This window comes from Melopsittacus undulatus, chromosome Z, assembly GCF_012275295.1.
Source record: "Melopsittacus undulatus isolate bMelUnd1 chromosome Z, bMelUnd1.mat.Z, whole genome shotgun sequence".
NCBI lineage: Eukaryota > Metazoa > Chordata > Aves > Psittaciformes > Psittaculidae > Melopsittacus > Melopsittacus undulatus.
This window is the reverse complement of record NC_047557.1, coordinates 101,277,500-101,294,586: the sequence shown is the minus strand read 5'-3', so window position 1 is coordinate 101,294,586 and position 17,087 is coordinate 101,277,500. Positions and strand designations below refer to the sequence as shown.

Sequence of the window (17,087 nt, the reverse complement as noted above, 5' to 3'; positions counted from 1 at the left end):
CCTGCTCCAGGGTAACGGGACACCAGGATAGCAGAGCTCCATGCTGAGGGGTAACGGGACACTGGGATAGCAGAGCTCCCTGCTCCAGGGTAATGGGACACCAGGGTAACAGAGCTCCCTGCTCCAGGACAGCAGGACATTGGGATAGCAGAGCTCCGTGCTCCAGGGTGATGGGACATCAGGAAACCAGAGCTCCGTGTTGCAGGGTAATGGGACACCAAGATAGCAGAGCTCCCTGCTCCAGTATAGCAGGACACCAGGACACCAGATCTCCGTGCCCCCGTCTAACGGGCACCACGCACCATGTGCCCGGGTACCCCTCTCCACGCACAGTGCCCCGTGTGCCCGTTCCCATGCCTCGGTCCCAGGGCCGCACCGCTCCGCACCGGAGCAGGATGAGGTCCGCTCAGCCCCGCCCGCCGGGCCCTGCGCCATGAGGAGCTGCGCAGAGCGGAGCCGCCATGAGCGAGGAGAGGCTGCGGAGGCTGCGGGACCGAGTGCGGCCATTCCCTGACTTCCCGGTGCCCGGAGTGCTCTTCCGGTGCGAGCGGGATGGGGACCGGGATGGGGATGGGGATAGGGGTGGGAATAGGGATGGGGATGGGGATAGAGCCGGGGATGGGAGTGGGGATGGGAATGGGGATGGGGAATGGGGATGGGGAATGGGGATCGGAATAGGGATGGAGCCGGAGATAGGGATGGGGATGGAGCCGGAGATAGGGGTGGGAATAGGGATGGAGCCGGGGATGGGGATGGGAATAGGGATGGAGCCGGGGATGGGGAATGGGGATGGAGCCGGGGATAGGGGTGGGGAATGGGAATAGGGATGGAGCCGGGGATAGGGATGGGGATGGGAGTGGGGATGGGGAATGGGGATGGAGCTGGACCCAAGCCACAGGCGCACTGCCCATCCCTCCCTTTGCCCACTCCAGGGACACAAGGATGCAGGATGCACATCCCCCCAGCACAGGCACTCAGCCTGCGGCCACCCCAGCCCCTGACTGTAGCTAACAGCTCTCCCTCTCCTTGCAGTGATATCAGCCCTCTGCTGAAGGATCCCGAGGCATTCAGGACTCTGATTGATCTTCTGGAGGATCATTTGAGGGTATCTCACCCCAAAATCGACTTCATTGCTGGTGAGTGGTAAAGAAACCTCTCTGAGGCCAGCACAGAGCACTGTGGGATCAGGATGTCCAGGGGGAGAGAGAGCAGTGATCCCTTTGCTACCGAGGCAGCAAATACTGCAGCCCTTGGGCACTATAATCACCAGGTTATACCCTAACTGAATGCTGTAGTTTCCCGAGGTACCGGGTTTGGATGTGTCAGGCGCCATCTGATGACACTTCAGGGCCAATTTCGTAACCCATTGCTTTCATCATTACAAGGGAGGAGGAAGTGCAGGAAGGCAGCCATGCCTGTGAGCTCTCACATAGTCCTCCCATCAGGCAGACCCTGCTACAGCGTGTTTTCCTTCTCAGGGGGCCTTCTGGGGCCAACAGCAACAGCCTCAGTGGTGATAACACATTGCAGCACACCTATGAACACAGCCGAGAATGAAAGTGCTTGGGAAGGCAGAGCTTGGGTTGGTGATAGCACAAAGTTCAAGGAGTATAGAGCAAACCTCATCCAAGTGCCTTGTGATAAGGAAAACCTGTCCCCCTGCAGCACAAAGTCCCTGGTTGTGTGGCTGAACTGATACTGGGGCTTCACTGGGCTTATCTCCAAGAAGAAGAGCTGAAGGGAGGCAAAATAGGCTGCTGGGGGGGTAGGTTTGGTGCCCTGGAGCCCATCAGCAGCACATCTGGGTGAGCACTGGAGTGGAGGAGCATGTGTTGTGTTTTCAGCCACAGAAATAAGTGACTAAGAGCTTGTTGAGGCCCTCCTGAGTTAAACCTGGGTTATCAGGCAAAGACAGCCCCAGTTCAGTGCCTCTGGTCTGAGTACTTGTGCTGCTCTGTTCCCCATAGGTTTGGACTCCCGTGGCTTCCTTATAGGTCCTCCTCTGGCTCAAAGACTGGGAATTGGCTTCGTGCTGATAAGGAAGAAGGGGAAACTTCCTGGTCCAACCGAGTCCATCTCCTATGCCCTCGAGTATGGCAAGGTAATGCCTGGGGGGAGAAGAGGGTTTCCAGGCTGGTTCATGCAGGGCTGGGGGTGTCAGTGAAGGGATGGGGTGATAAACCCAGCAGGGGATGCTCAGGCTGGGTGTCACAGCCACTGCTGGTGCTTACAGGCATGGCACAAGCCTCAGGAGCAGCACTGAGCCTCACTGAGCTCCATTATGGCAGCTCCATCAGAGCCATAGACACAAGGTTTGTGTCCGTGAACCCTGCTGTGATTTTTGGGGTGGTTTGTGCTAAGATTTGGTGCTAAATTACTTTCTTTGGCTTGAATTCAGGGGCATGAACATGGAGTGTGTTTCCCACTCTTCCAGTAAGTGCTGTAAACTAAATGCCTTCATTGCATGGCTTCAGAACCGAGTGCTCCCCTCGTAACACTGCAGCATCCCCAGTTCAGGAGCAGAGGTTTAATCCTAATAACACACTACCACTGGTAACTAACAGCACCAGGGACCAGCAGCAGAAACACCAAACCCAACCATTATTTATGAGGATTGGTTGGGCCAACCCCTGCGTGGGACAACTTCATCTGACACAGGACGTGCCTGTGATGGTTTGGATCCTGTTTGGTGGTGCTGTCAAAGCACAGCTCTCCAGCCCAGTGCATTACAGGTTTTCCCCACTGGAGAACTGCTCTGGGATAAGGTTTCCTGATGGGACCATAACTCACTTGATGAATGTTCAGGCTCTTGACGTGCCAGAGGGTTGGCCCAGCAATCACTTAACCTGCTGTATATTTCCATGGCACTCCCCTGTAGCTGGAGTATGTGTTTTTGGGGTTTTAGGTGCTGAGTGCTAAGGCTGATGTTGCTGAAGACGTGTCTGCATTCCACTATGTGTTAGCAGTGTGTGAAGGGTTTCCCTGTCAGGCAAGGCTAAAATGAATCTGCTCTTTCCACCCTGCAGGCTGAACTGGAAATCCAGAGCGATGCTGTGGAAGCAGGACAGAAAGTGGTTATTGTAGATGACCTGCTTGCGACTGGAGGTGAGATGGGGCATGTGTGACCCACATGCATCTGCATTGGGAGCAGCTGTGGGGCTTGAAGCCTACCTTGGTGTTGCTCCATCAGTGATGTTTGTGCTCTTCCCTCTGTGCTGTGCAGGTACCATGTGTGCAGCCTGTGAGCTGGTGAAGAGGCTGAAGGCTGAGGTGCTGGAGTGCATGGTGATCATAGAGTTAAAGCTCCTCAAAGGGTCAGAGAAGCTCAAGTCTGTCCCTTTCTACTCTCTGCTGCAGTATGACTGAGGAGGAGCATCCCTGCTCCTTAGGGGATGCACACTCAGAGCTGTGCTCAAGTTTAGGGTCTTATTCAGGGACTCTTGATGTCATAAAGGGGTTTGGGGGGGGAAACCTATGATTTTCATCCTGGCCAGCTGCTATATAACCACAAATCCTATTGATTTTCCAAGGCACAGATTAAGGTGTGTTGAGTGTAAGGATCCTTTATGGGGTTCATCCTCATGGGACAAGGATCAGTCTGACTGTTCTAGGGGATAGAGATGGAGATAGAAGCCGTCTGTCTTCCATCAGTCCTTAGTGGATCTGCAAACCTAGGAGCAGTTTGCATCATGAGAAGTATCCCAGAGCTGGGTTATAGGCAGTGAGGATGTGGATCATGCACAAGCTCAGGGCTCTTCACCTCCCTTGTGTCCATCACGTACCAAAGCCTGCAGCTCCAGCCAGGGCTGGTACCTTTTGGTTGGCAGAAATTCCCCATATACTGGAACTTATGCAAATCCCTGTTGTGCTGCATTCTTAGGACACCAGGATGTTGACAGGACAATGCCAGTTTGGAGCCTGTTCTTGTTGGGATGTTTTGGTGTCAGGGTGTTTTGGGCACAGGGAAGAAAGAAAACATGTTAGATTACACATGAGCTCCAGCTCTCACTCAGGTTGTGTAATGGGTGACATGGGGTTTGGAGATGCTCCTCCTTGTATGGTGCAGTTCGGTCACTAAAACTCAGTATCCCAACACTTCCACATGCCTGGAAACACCAGGGACTGTGTCCCTGTCCCAGCAGGGACTGAACTCACTTGTAAAATAAACACTTTTTATTCTTTTCTAGACTGTCTCAGAGCTGTTCTTGCAGTATCTGAACCCATTGGTTACCCTTGTTGAGTGTCTTGTCCAAATCCAGGCTGCTAATGGAGAGCAAGGCTATGATGTGAGCTCCCTTTTGCCACCCCACATCATTGGGAAGGCCTCACTAGCCAGGACTCAGCACTGCAGTTACCTTCACTCTGCTCTAACACAACCCAGGTTGGTCCTTGTGGGCTGCAATGGAAGTGCCCAGTGCTGGTGGGAGCACAACCCAAGCCCCTGCATCCCATGTCACCTTGCCCTGCAGCGCACAGGGATGCTGCACACCCTGCCCATACACTCGCAAGGGTTATTACAGTTATTTATATCAGCGTTTCCTGAAAAGCCACTTCAGGGCTGTTCAGTTTATGCTGAGAAACACCATTCCCCTAGGAGCAAACCTACCCCAGGGCACTGGTTTCACAGCCAGCCCCTGCAGGGAGCCAAGGGAGGCAGCACCTCACACACACATACTTGGCATGAGGACAGGGTCCCTGCTGCGAGCTGGAGAAGGGAAAAATCCACCCCAAAGAGCCGTGGAAAGCAGCTGCATGCAATGGGAGCGAGCCCTGTGTAAGCCATGCCAGTGCCAGGGCTGTGAGCAGGGCCAAGAAGTGACATCAGGGAATGTGGGGATGGTGCTTTGCATTGGGCAGGCTGTGAGCAGTTTGATGTAATGTGCTCTATGGGGCTGTGTAGGGTGGCTGCCAGGCAGGAGGGAGGGTTCAATCCCAAGCAGCAGAACAGGAGCTCTCTGTGAGCTCCCTATGGGGCAGGCGTGTGACTGCCAGGCTGCTGGACCCGGCTCCCCACTGCAGTGGGGTCCATGCAGCACAGCCAACAGCCCAGCGTCAGTGGGGTCCATGCAGTACAGCCAACAGCCCAGCATCAGTGGGGTCCATTCAGCACAGCCAACAGCCCAGCATCAGTGGGGTCCATGCAGCACAGCCAACAGCCCAGCGTCAGTGGGGTCCATGCAGTACAGCCAACAGCCCAGCATCAGTGGGGTCCATTCAGCATGGCCAACAGCCCAGCATCAGTGGGGTCCATGCAGCACAGCCAACAGCCCAGCATCAGTGGGGTCCATGCAGCACAGCCAACAGCCCAGCATCAGTGGGGTCCATGCAGCACAGCCAACAGCCCAGCATCAGTGGGGTCTGTTCAGCACAGCCAACAGCCCAGCATCAGTGGGGTCCATGCAGCACAGCCAACAGCCCAGCATCAGTGGGGTCCATTCAGCACAGCCAACAGCCCAGCATCAGTGGGGTCCATGCAGCACGGCCAACAGCCCAGCACCAGTGGGGTCCATGCAGCACAGCCAACAGCCCAGCATCAGTGGGGTCCATGCAGCACGGCCAACAGCCCAGCATCAGTGGGGTCCATGCAGTATGGCCAACAGCCCAGCATCAGTGGGGTCCATGCAGTATGGCCAACAGCCCAGCATCAGTGGGGTCCATGCAGCACAGCCAACAGCCCAGCATCAGTGGGGTCCATGCAGCACAGCCAACAGCCCAGCATCAGTGGGGTCCATTCAGCACAGCCAACAGCCCAGCATCAGTGGGGTCCATGCAGCACGGCCAACAGCCCAGCATCAGTGGGGTCCATGCAGCACGGCCAACAGCCCAGCATCAGTGGGGTCCATGCAGCATGGCCAACAGCCCAACATCAGTGGGGTCCATGCAGCATGGCCAACAGCCCAGCATCAGTGGGGTCCATGCAGCACAGCCAACAGCCCAGCATCAGTGGGGTCCATGCAGTACAGCCAACAGCCCAGCATCAGTGGGGTCCATGCAGCACAGCCAACAGCCCAGCATCAGTGGGGTCCATGCAGCATGGCCAACAGCCCAGCATCACATCACTCCAGTCTATGGGATAAGCTTATATCCTCCATGGAAACAGGGGTATCTCCTGCCAGCAGCACCAGCCAGCTGGCCTGTGGGACAAGAAGGGTCCTGGAGGGTCTGCCTGCTCCCTCAGCCAGCTCTATAGGGGATGCCTGATGCTGCCAGCCTCCAAACCATGTGGGAATGCTCCCCTGGTCCAGCATGGTCCCCATTGGGAGGACCAAGGGACAATCAGTCACCATCCCATGCCAACCCCACACTAAACCCAATGCAGTCCTGCTCCGGATGCAGTGAGGTGCTCCTGACGTGGCAGCTCCCACCCCTACACACTGCAAGCACTGACCCGACCCAGGCTCTGAGCCAGGCCAGCATCACTGCAGCCATCAGCACCCTCTTTGTCCCTTTCCCATCCCACTCCAGCCGAGTGGCCTGGGCTTTCCTTTGGGATCCCCCTTGCACCCACCCCTGCCCCTGCTCCTGCCCCATAGGGAGCTGCTTGTGCTGCCCATGCACAAAAGCTGCATTCAGCTCCCTGCAAACCCACGCTCACATTTTCCAGTCACTGTTTCTCCAGGAGCTGGATGCTGACCCAAGCCCTTCCCAACCGGTGCCAATTGCCTTGGAGAGCCACGGTGCTAATGCAGACAAGGGAACTCATGGAGCTGGGTTAACGCAAGTCAGCTCTATTTAAAACATTTAATACAAATGTGTTTTGACAACTCCTGTAGTTGTTTCCAGCGAGTGCTGGGGATGAGTTTTAAAACAGAACAAGGCCCAGAGCTCCAAAAACATCCATTTGTGACTTCTTCTCTCACTCCTTTCCTGACTCGTCACCCTCTCAACCCTGTCTCCACCCCAACAGAGCCCCGTTAATGGAAGAAACCTGTATCAAACCTTCAGGGTAATACAACAGAGATGAGGTTACTACAGCTCCTCTCCACCACTTGCATCGTCACCCAGGCTGCAGGACTGTCCCCCTTCAGCTTGAGGGTTAGAGCTACAGTCCTCATGGACCCTGGCAGAGGAATTAAGGCGCTTTGTTCTCAGACATCCCTGAGGATGAGCCCACATTGGATCCCATTGGGATCTGCTACATTGAGAGGACATTGCACAGGGTAAGCCTCAACCCTTGTGGGGCTCAGAGGGTTTCTGCCTCCTTCGCCGCCTTGGTGAGGCTCTCGGTGATGATCCTGAGGTCCTGCCCTTTGTCCAGTTTGATGTAGGTGTCCGTCCTGATGGTGTGGATGCCCACCCAGTGGGGCAGCAGCTCTGCCAACAGCCGCAGGTGTTTCTCCATGTCCCCTGCAAAGAGAAGCAGCAGCCGCTGTGGTCAGAGCTCCATTCCATAGCCCATTCCCCATGCACACACCATCCCCTTCCCCATGCACACACCATCCCCTTCCCCATGCACCATCACCCCTCATCTTCCCCTACCCGCAGCCATCTGCTCCTCGTAGCTATCAGCCATACGGGCACAAGCCACATCCATGGTCAGCGCCTGCTTCTTCTCGGCCACGAAGATGTTGCGCAGGATACGGGCCATGGAAGGCAGGCGCTGCAGCATCCCGATCCGGCGCTCCTGCTGCGCATCCCGGGTCATCAGTGCATGCAGCTTCTGTGCCTCCTTCGCACGGATCTTGGGATGGGAGGATATGGGGTGAGATATGGGGTGAGACATGGGGTGAGATATGGGGTGAGACACGGGCAGGTTCCCCATAACACCAGCATTAGGGCCAGGGCTGAATTACTCACCCTCTCGAGCAGGTCCTGGGACACCCCTTTGAGAGCACTGGAGGTGCTGGCAGGGACTGGTGCTTTGGAAACCACCGGTTCCCCTGCTCCAGCTTCAGCCGTTCTTAAGGCCAGGTTGGCAAGAGCTTTTTCCATCTGCTCATGTGGAAGAGGGAGGAGGGTTTGGGTTACAGCTGGGAACCGATTGTGCTGCAGGAAGGAGAAGTTTCCCCTCCAACACCCCCACTGACACTGTAGCCCAGCGCTCCCGACCCATCCCTGCCTGTGCTGGGTATGGATCAGGATGCTCCAGCTCCTATCCCAGCCCCAGTCAGTACTGAGAGCTCCTCCAGCCCAAAGCCAGTCCTAAACCTCATCCTAACTAACAGGTTTAGGTTCCCACCTGCCTGCATCTTATAGTGCTCCCAGTCTTGCTGCTCAGGAATGATCCTCCCCATCCCCTATCCATTAACACCTTCCCAAAGGAATGACTGGTGTGAGGTCCAGACACATCCAAACCCTGTTCCTGACTCACCTTGGGGCTCAGCATCCCCTGAGCCCTGTTCAGCACCTCCTGGGCCGTGGTGAGCCTGTCCTCCTGCGGTGGCCGTGGCAGCTCCGCAGGGATGATGTCTGGTACCTTATCCACATTGAACCGAGGATGCCACCGCATCAGCTTCTCCTCTGGCACCACCATTGGTGGGCTGAGAGCAGCCAGGAATGCCTGGAGAGGGGTGAGAGCTGTGTCATGGCACATGTAGGTCAGGTATGGGGAGATGGACATTGCCTCCTGCTCCCAGCAAGAACATAGCTTGGAGGAACTCAGTGCCAGGACAGATCCCAGCTGCCATCCCCCTTCCTGACAACAGCATCCATCCTTCACCCTGCTCCTTCCACCCTAGTTACCAAGGCAACCCCAGGCCCCACAGGCAGAGGGTGTGGGGTGTATGGGACCTCACCTTGTGGTGCTGCTTGACAATGTTCATCAGGTTGCGGTTGAATTCCTTCCTGCGCTGCAGCAGCCGTGATGCTGATAAGTGCAGGCGCCCATTCACCTTCTCCTCTGTACAGAGAGACATGAGCATCACTCCCAGCACATTGGTGACACCACACCAGACCCCAAACCTCAGGAAGGACATGATCAGAGCACTCTATGGAGCTCAATGGTGCCAAAATCCCTGCTCTGTCACCATCCCACTTGTCCCCAAAGTGTTTTCTTCAGGCCCATATGCATCAGATATAGCAGAGCAAAGAGCATCCCTGGAGATCCACAGATCCCAACCTGGCCCAAGCACATTCCAGCTCTCAGGGTTCCCCCACAGCCATACAAACCTTCCTCCAGCACCGGTTCCAGTGTGAGCTGATAGTCAGACCTCTTCATGCCAAAAGAGGGGATGTTCTTCTCCTGGCGCAGCTTGTAGGAGGTGGGATACACCGTCTTGATCTGCCCCAAGTGCCGCTCCTCAAACTGCCTGTAACAGCACCCATAGGTCAGGAACCCCAAAGGCTGAAACAGGGCATTGGCCCCAATAGCTTTAACTGGGACCTGAAACAGGCTGCCCACTTACTTGCGCATCATGTCCTGCACACCCTGTTTGACCTTGGAGAAGGTGATGGTCTCGGAGCGGTTGAAGAGCATCCCTGCAATGGTGTCCACACTGCGGAACATCTCTGCCAGCACCCGGTACTTGTAGGGCAGTGAGAGCCCCGGGGGTACATCCTCAGCAAGGGTATGGAACCGCTGGTATGCAGGGGTCTTCTTGCTGATGGGAGAGGAGAGGGGTCAGGGTCCCATGCACACAACAGGCACTGGGTATGGTGAATACAGCCCCGAGGGTGCAGATGGGGACAGAGACAGGAGAGGATGAGGTCCCACTGCTGACAGGGCTGAACTCACAGCCTGAGAGCTGCAGGCTCAGCCTAGATAGGGGAGACCCATCTCATATCCCTGCTCTGAGCAACCTGGGTCATGTCACCCATCCTGAGGGTGTCAATACCCCAGTGCTCATGGCACAGTCACAGTGTCTCAGGCCATGCTCAGAAAAGCCCTCTGCATACAACAGGACCAGTTCAGTGCTGCCACAGCCCCAACCACCCCTCAACGGGGTGGGAAGACCCCCACAAACCCCTATGGGGCTGCCACAGCCCCAACCACCCCTCAATGGGGTGGAAAGACCCCCACAACCCCCCTGTGGGGCTTCCCCAGCCCCAACCACCCCCCAATGGGGTGGGAAGACCCCCACAAACCCCCTATGGGGCTGCCACAGCCCCAACCACCCCTCGATCCCCTCCCATTGGTGTCTCCATCCCCACTGCAGCTCCTCACCCAGCCTCAGCCACAGGACCCGCATCCTCAGTGTCCCTATGTGGCTCCGTTCCGGATGTGGCCCCACTGCCTGCTCTCCTCTGCCGGACCCGCAGCTCCAGCTGCCGGACCCGCTCCATCCGGCTCCGGAGCTCGGTGCTGGTCCCTGCAGGGATGGATCCCAGCGGCAGCTCCTTCATCCTGTGCAGGCGGCTCTGCAGCCTGGATATGTCCTCCTGTATGGGGATGGATGCGCTCAATGTGGGTTCACACCGGGCAAGGGGCATAGAGGACAGCAGGGACTGGGCTCGTACCCGCTGCAGGCGCCCGGTTGCCCCATCCTGCCCATGGCTGGGGGAGCAGTTGGTGCTGGCAGGGGGCTCTGGTGCCAGGTCCTGTGCAGGCGGACACAGGGGACGAGCAGACGGGGGGCTGAGGGTCTGTAAGGGAACAAAGGAGCGTTAGAGGCTGCTTAGGGAGCACACAGAGAGCCCATCAATGGTGTCCCTATGGGGGTAAACGGGGGCAATATAGGGGGGTGCACTAGGGGCAGGGAGCAACCTGGGGATGTCTCCATCAGAATGGGGGTCCCGCACTGGGGGGGGGGCGGCTGTATTAGGATGGGGGGGGGGCCGCTCCAGAGATGCTGCCCGGGTTTCACATCCCCCATCCCCATTCCCAGACCACATCACCATCTGCATTCCCATCCCCATCCCCTCCCCATCCCCATCCCCATCCCCATTCCCATCCCCATCCCCATTCCCATCCCCACTCCCATCCCCATCCCGACCCCCGCCGCTCCCCACCTGCGCCATGGGTTCCGCATCCCGGTGCAGCTCCAGCCTCTTCCTCACCGCTCTCCCGCAGGACCCCCCGTGCTCCGGCTCCGCTTCCATCTCCCTGCGGCTCCGCTTCCTGCCCGCCAGGCCCCGCAGGGCCGGGGTCCGTCCGCGGGCCGGGGTGTGCGGTGAGGGGGGGAGCACGGCCCCATCCCCGTACTGCTCCGTATGGGGCTCCGGGGCTCCGGTAATGGGGTCCTTGAGCCGGCTGCGCTTGACCGGGACTGAGGAGGCCGCTTTGGTGCGGGTGAAGAAGTCGGTGAGGCGGAGCTGGGCCATGATGGCTGCGGGTACCGGTAATGATACCGGTGCTGGTACCGGTAATGGTGCTGGTACCGGTAACGATGCTGGTACCGGTAACGCTACCGGTACTGGTGTGGATCCGGTCCCAGCGCCGTCCCCTCACGTGGAGCCGCGGCCGCGCCAAAACCTCCGCTCCTTGGCGGGAACCCGCGCGCCCGTAGCTCCGCCCACCGCGGTCACGTGGGGAGAAATTGGCGCCACACGGGTCTTAAAGGCGCCGCGTCTCTTTATGGCGCTGCTGCCTATGGGGGGTCAAGGAGCTCAGGGGGGAGTGTCCGGTCTTGGGGTCCCGGTAGTGTCCCCTGTGCCCCGGCCCTACATGGATGTGAACTGGGGAGGCCTTGGTTATGGGGAGTGGGGCAGAACCAGAGCAAAGGGTGTCTGAGGTGGTGTTGGTGTGGGGCAGCCCCATGGGTGCTGGTGTGGGGCAGCCCCATGGCCGCTGGTCACCCCTGAACCTGCTCTCCCCAGTACGACTGTGGGGTGGTTGTGGGGTGGATCTCACTGGGGTGGTCGTGGCACCCCTTGAGGCCCCTTCCTTCAGCCCATGGTTCCAGGGCAGCAGTGGGAGCAGGGGCTGTGGGGCTCCCCACGGCCCCATCATCCCCCTGCCCCATAGCACAGCCGTGTGCTAATGGCACTGCCCGGACATAGGGAAGCTTTGCTCGGCCATAAAACGCCTCCCGGTGCACTCAGGCCGTGCCCACAGCACTTACAGGGCTGCTTGGTTCTCATTTCCCTTAAAGCCTGAGCCAGGCCAGCAAAGTGGAGCTGGGCCGGATCCGGTGCACAAGGCAGGGCTCTGGGGTCCTGTTCCTGGTGCCTATTGACTGGCACAGCCTCCATCCCCACCCCACTGCAGTGCATGGGGCCGGGTACCACCCTTTGGGGTGCACTGTGGATAGGGGGGCTGCAGGGGTAATTCCTATGCCCGGGTCCCATGGATGTGAGGTTGATGCCGAGCTCCATGGCTCAGCATTGACAATGGTTTAATTTACAGGAGTAAATCCCTATGGATCTGGGCAATGAGGATCAATGCGGTTGGCAGAGGGGTCACATCCCTGCTGTGAGGATGCTGGGGGTGGTTTGGGCACTCACACCCCATTCCTGCTCCCATAAGGGGCTGTGAGCAACACTCACCTGGATGTGTGTGTTTGGGGGTCCTCAGGCCCAACCTGCCTATGGCTGGGGGGGCTGATGGGCACTGGTGTCCGCATGGATGCAGCTTTGGCACCAATGGGAAGGGGGAAAGAGCCCTGAGCATTCCATAGGAAGCCGAGGATGGGAGCGGAGCTCACCCAGGTGGGAAGCAGGTCCAGGCTGGGATCCAGGTTATTCAGTGCTCAGAAACAAACAGGGAAAGCCAAAGAATGCAGAGAATTCCATGGGCTGATGCTTCCTGGTAGGGGCCGGTGCTGGCACCCAGCTCCCCTCCCTCCAGCACCCATGGGTGCATGGCTATGCACTGGGGGGACACAGTGGGGTGCTCCAGGGCACCACATCCCAGCTCCCCATCCCGTATCCCGGCTGCAGGGCTCCATGCAGGCACCACCGGCCCTAAAAACAGGCCTCAACTGGTGTTTGTGGAGCAAACAGGAAGCGCATCAGCTCCTTCTCCATACCTAATACTGGAGATGGCCTCACCCCCCATTGCCACCACCGGTAACGGGGGTCTGTGGGCTCCCCCCTTCCCTTCCCCACCGGCTCCGGTTCCCCCCCCGCTGCCGTCGGGGCTGAGACCGGACAACTCACGGCAGCGGAGCCGCCTGCAGTGCCGTTGTGCGGCGCTGGGGGGGGCGGCCGTGCCGGGCCGTGCCGTACCGGGCAGCGCGGAGCCGGGCCGAGCCGTGCCGAGCCGGGCCAGCCCCACAGGGGGGCGGGCGGCGCCGCTTATAAAGGGCTGTGGGGCGGAGGATCCGTGCGCGGAGCTCCGGGACCGGGCAGCGGAACGGGTGTGCTGTGGGGCATGGCCTGAGCGATGGAGCGGCGGGTGCTGTACGCGGGGCTGTACTGGCTGCTGCTGCCGCTCGCCCTGCTCGCCGGTGAGTACCGTGGCCCCGTTTGGGGCTCCCACCGGTGCCGGTGCTGGGGGGGGCGGTGGAGGGACGGGTGGGTCCAACCCACACCCCATAGCCCCATACGGGACCGAGCCCTCGGGAAGCGCTGCGCCTCCTCCGGGCCGAGCGTGGGGCAGCGCCGGGTGTGTGTGAGCGGACAGTGGGGCCGAACCCTATGGGGCACAGCGGCCGCCCCATTGACTCGTATGGTGGAGGGGGTGAGGAGGGTGCTGAGCACCCGGGTCCTTCAGTGCTCGGTATGGGGGGGAGCTCGCACCCATCCCGGCCGTCGGGGAACGGGGGGCACCAGGCACCCACTTCCAGCCCGTTGGAAGCAGCGGTGGGTTTGAAGGCAGATGCGCCACCCACCACGGTAACCGTCTGGCCACCGGCCTGGAAAATACCCGTGTCCTGGGACGAGCAGGGCGAGAATCGGCTCTTTGAGCCCCGGTTGGTCGGGGCCGCTCCGGTTACCTCCACTTAGACGTAAAGGAAAACCCTCCGTGTAACCAGGGCTGCTCAACGTGCTCCTTGTGCCGCTGTCGGGCTCGCACACCCGTATTGGGGTGTCTGCAGCGTGGGGAAGGGGTGGGAGGACACCCGGGTGCTGTCACCCCCTGGGTGCTGTCACCCCCCTGGGTGTTGTCACCCCCTGGGTGCTGTCACCCTGAGTGAGGGTGATGTGTGGAGCCACAACCAGACGGGTGTCCGGTGGTACCGAGGGGGAACGGGGCCGGTGTATGCGGTGCTGGCAGAGGAAGTCGGTGACTGTTGGAAGAGCTTCTGTTTGCTCCGGGCTCTGAGCAGTGACTCAGTGCATGGCGCAGGATGCGAGGAGGTTAATTATAACCCTGCCCACGGGCGGACAACGCGGCTATGGGGCTGGGGGGGGGGGACGGGAGCCGCTCGCACCAGGCCCCGGTGGGGCACGGGAGCTACCGGCCATGTCCCATGGGTGCATGGGGCGACACGTGGCCCTATGGGCGCGGTCTGGTGCATGGGGCCCTTGTGCCCCAATTCTGCTGATTTGGCCCCAAATTGCACCAAATTGGTCCGTCCTGGCACGGGACCTGCATCCTGCATCCCACTGCCGGTGCTGTTGGTGCGGTACTTATGGGGGGCTTGGTCTAACGTGGGTATGGGGCAGAGCTCCCCCTTGCTCATGCCCAAAACTGGTGGGTGAAGAGGCAATGGGGCCTCATCCTGCGCAGAGGGGAAACTGAGGCACGGGGGGGACGTGGCTCGTTCTGCTGCACCTGGGGGAGGAAGAGCCCAGAGCACGACCCAATGCAGCCCTTCCTTCCGCAGCAATCCGGCTCTTCCCAAGTATCCGGAGGATGTTTGCTGGCAGCGGCTGCAGGGGCAGGGCTGGGGCTCATTGCATGGCTTGGGGTGGGATCATGGCATGGACCCCCATGGTGCGGCTCCCATGTGTGCCATGGGATGCGTATCCCACCCAGCATAGGGACATGGGGCTCTATCCGTGCTGGAATGCAGGGTGGGCACAGCCTGCGGGGCCTTCCCACCAGTGCCCATCATGGGGCAGCTCCGGACCCTGTGTTGGTGACATCCTGGTTGTACACCCAGCAATGGGTGGTGGTGGCAGCCCCTTAATGCTGCGGTGCCCCCCAAACCTGGGGTGAGGTGAGGACATGGCCTCAGGATGTGGCAGGGTGCTGGGGGGCCCTGTGTGGGTGCCGCAGGGTGCTGGTACCCAGGCGGTGCTGGTACCCCTGTGGTGCTGGTACCCAGGCGGTGGTGGTACCCCTGTGGTGCTGGTACCCAGGTGGTGCTGATACCCCTGTGGTGCTGGTACCCCTGTGGTGCTGGTACCCAGGCGGTGCTGGTACCCCTGTGGTGCTGGTACCCAGGTGGTGCTGATACCCCTGTGGTGCTGGTACCCCTGTGGTGCTGGTACCCCGGCGGTGCTGGTACCCCTGTAGTGCTGGTACCCAGGCGGTGCTGGTACCCCTGTGGTGCTGGTACCCCGGTGGTGCTGGTACCCTGTGGTGCTGGTACCCCGGCGGTGCTGGTACCCAGGCGGTGCTGGCAGCAGTGTGGGCTGCAGCCGTCTGCCTCCTGCGGTCAGGTGCTTTTTATAAAGCAAAGGGAAATAAAATAGAGGAGGAAAAAAAATATATAAAAATACATAAAAAAACAAACAGAAACAGCCACTGCTGCCTCCAAGAGCAATAACTGCTGCTTCCTCCCCTGCGCACAGGGGGATGGGAGCCAAGGGCTGGCTGCCTGCAGCCTGCATGGACACTGCCCATCAGCTTCACACATGGTGCCCATCGTCTCCTCAGGGTGCCCATCTCCCTGGCATCCAACCTTTCCCAAAGCCCCACATTGCCTTATTGAGGCAGTGATGTTGTGGGGGCTCCCCAGGGGTACAGCCTGGGTGGGGGGGGAAGTGGGTGTTTGGACACTGCTGTATGGTGGCATTGTCATGGCACTGGGATGTGCATAGGGAATGTTATGGTGGATTGGGGAATGCCCCCATATGATGTGCAATGGGAATGTGCAAGCGGGGGCATCCCACTGCTTAGATCATGGCTTAGGGTGTCCTGAGGGCTGCTCCATCCCCTTGGCATGGGCTGTGCCCCCCCACCGTGTGCCTGATGTAGGGGCTGCATCCTTGTGTGCTATGGAAGGGGTATCCCTGCATCCACAGTGTTGCTGGCCAGCCGCTGGGATTTCCCAGCCTGGCATCCGTGGCACCGCTGGCACCGATCCCGGTGCCCTCCCGGGGCAGCTCCTACGGCATTCCTTGGGGAGCAGGGCCTGGCGCAGGCAGGATTGGGGTTGACTTTCCACACAAACAGGATACGGTGGCTGGGCTGGTGGGGCTGCAACCGGAAAGAGGAGCCGGGAATGGGGCTGGTTCTGCCCACCCAGGGGCTCATTGCCGTGGGGATGGGAATGATGCTGTGGTTGGGGCTCATGGTGCAGGGAGCAGGGTCCTGGGTGCAGAGTGATGCCATAGGGACCCTATGTGGGTACCCCAGCTGGTGCTGGTGAGCCGGTGGTGGCTTGGCAGAGCTTTAGGGCTGCGGCCGCAGGTAACGGGTCTGTGTGAACATAGCAGGGAATTAAAGAGCTCTGCTAATTAATCCTGAGCGCTGCAGGTCCCCACAGAGCCGGCGGCTGCACTGATGCCAATCAGTGTGTGGGCACTGAGTGGTGCATGGTGGGGTGGGTGCTGTTATGGGGCTGCCTCATTGCGGTGGGGACTGGGGATCCCGGCTGGATAAGGATCTCTCCCTGTGTTGGGGCATGGGAGGGGGCTGCACTCAAAGACCCCTTCCCATTCTTCCGCATCCCAACTACAATGGGATAAACCCTAATGCTGGCTCTCGCTGTGTGCCCTCACCCTCCATGCCAGGTCCCTGTGGTCCCCAGTGTTCCCCAGTGCCCCCCTTTCCCTTCCCACAAGGAGATGAAGGGTTGGCATGAAGGGAACCGGCACATCTTACCCAGCACTGTGGTTTATCCTGCTCCTGGCACATTAACATCCCTCATGTTTCCAGTGCTCCCAGCAGTGTGTGATCACTGCTGCTCACAGGATCACAGGGATGGAGATCGGATGCAGATCCAGGATAACCTTATGGGGACGCTCAGTGTGGGCCGGATCCTGCCCCATGTGTGCAGCAGAGGCGATACCATGGGGTGTAATGGGTGCTGCCTGCATGGGGATGGGGACAGTGGGTGCCCTCCACCCTCCTGCCTGGCTCCCAGTGGGGACCTGGGTGCGGGATGGAGGGCGGGTTTCGCCATGGGGCTGCTCTCCCCACAAGCCAAACTGGT

The 17,087-nt window shown here is 59.4% G+C and overlaps 3 protein-coding genes across 4 annotated transcripts in view; 2 read left to right on the top strand and 1 right to left on the bottom strand.

The window, feature by feature from the left end:
* Window positions 1-354: 354 nt before the first annotated feature.
* Window positions 355-4,198, top strand: APRT (adenine phosphoribosyltransferase). Its single transcript, XM_034072887.1, has 5 exons — window positions 355-541; window positions 1,033-1,136; window positions 1,968-2,101; window positions 3,027-3,105; window positions 3,224-4,198. The coding sequence occupies exons 1-5, from the start codon at window positions 462-464 to the stop codon at window positions 3,364-3,366; spliced, it is 540 nt and encodes a 179-aa protein (XP_033928778.1). The 5' UTR covers window positions 355-461; the 3' UTR covers window positions 3,367-4,198.
* A 2,515-nt stretch (window positions 4,199-6,713) lies between these two features.
* Window positions 6,714-11,375, bottom strand: CDT1 (chromatin licensing and DNA replication factor 1). Its single transcript, XM_034072894.1, has 10 exons — window positions 10,888-11,375; window positions 10,396-10,521; window positions 10,103-10,317; window positions 9,345-9,539; window positions 9,109-9,248; window positions 8,736-8,839; window positions 8,312-8,500; window positions 7,798-7,932; window positions 7,480-7,681; window positions 6,714-7,347 (listed from the first exon to the last, which is right to left on the bottom strand). The coding sequence occupies exons 1-10, from the start codon at window positions 11,197-11,199 to the stop codon at window positions 7,184-7,186; spliced, it is 1,782 nt and encodes a 593-aa protein (XP_033928785.1). The 5' UTR covers window positions 11,200-11,375; the 3' UTR covers window positions 6,714-7,183.
* Window positions 11,376-13,074: 1,699 nt separating this feature from the next.
* Window positions 13,075-17,087, top strand: part of PIEZO1 (piezo type mechanosensitive ion channel component 1 (Er blood group)) — a 26,172-nt gene continuing 22,159 nt past the window's right edge. For both annotated transcript variants that reach the window (XM_034072624.1, XM_034072623.1), the window contains exon 1: window positions 13,075-13,265. In XM_034072624.1, coding sequence (XP_033928515.1) covers window positions 13,202-13,265 — 64 coding nt within the window. In that variant the 5' untranslated portion in view covers window positions 13,075-13,201. The remainder of the gene's footprint in view (window positions 13,266-17,087) is intronic.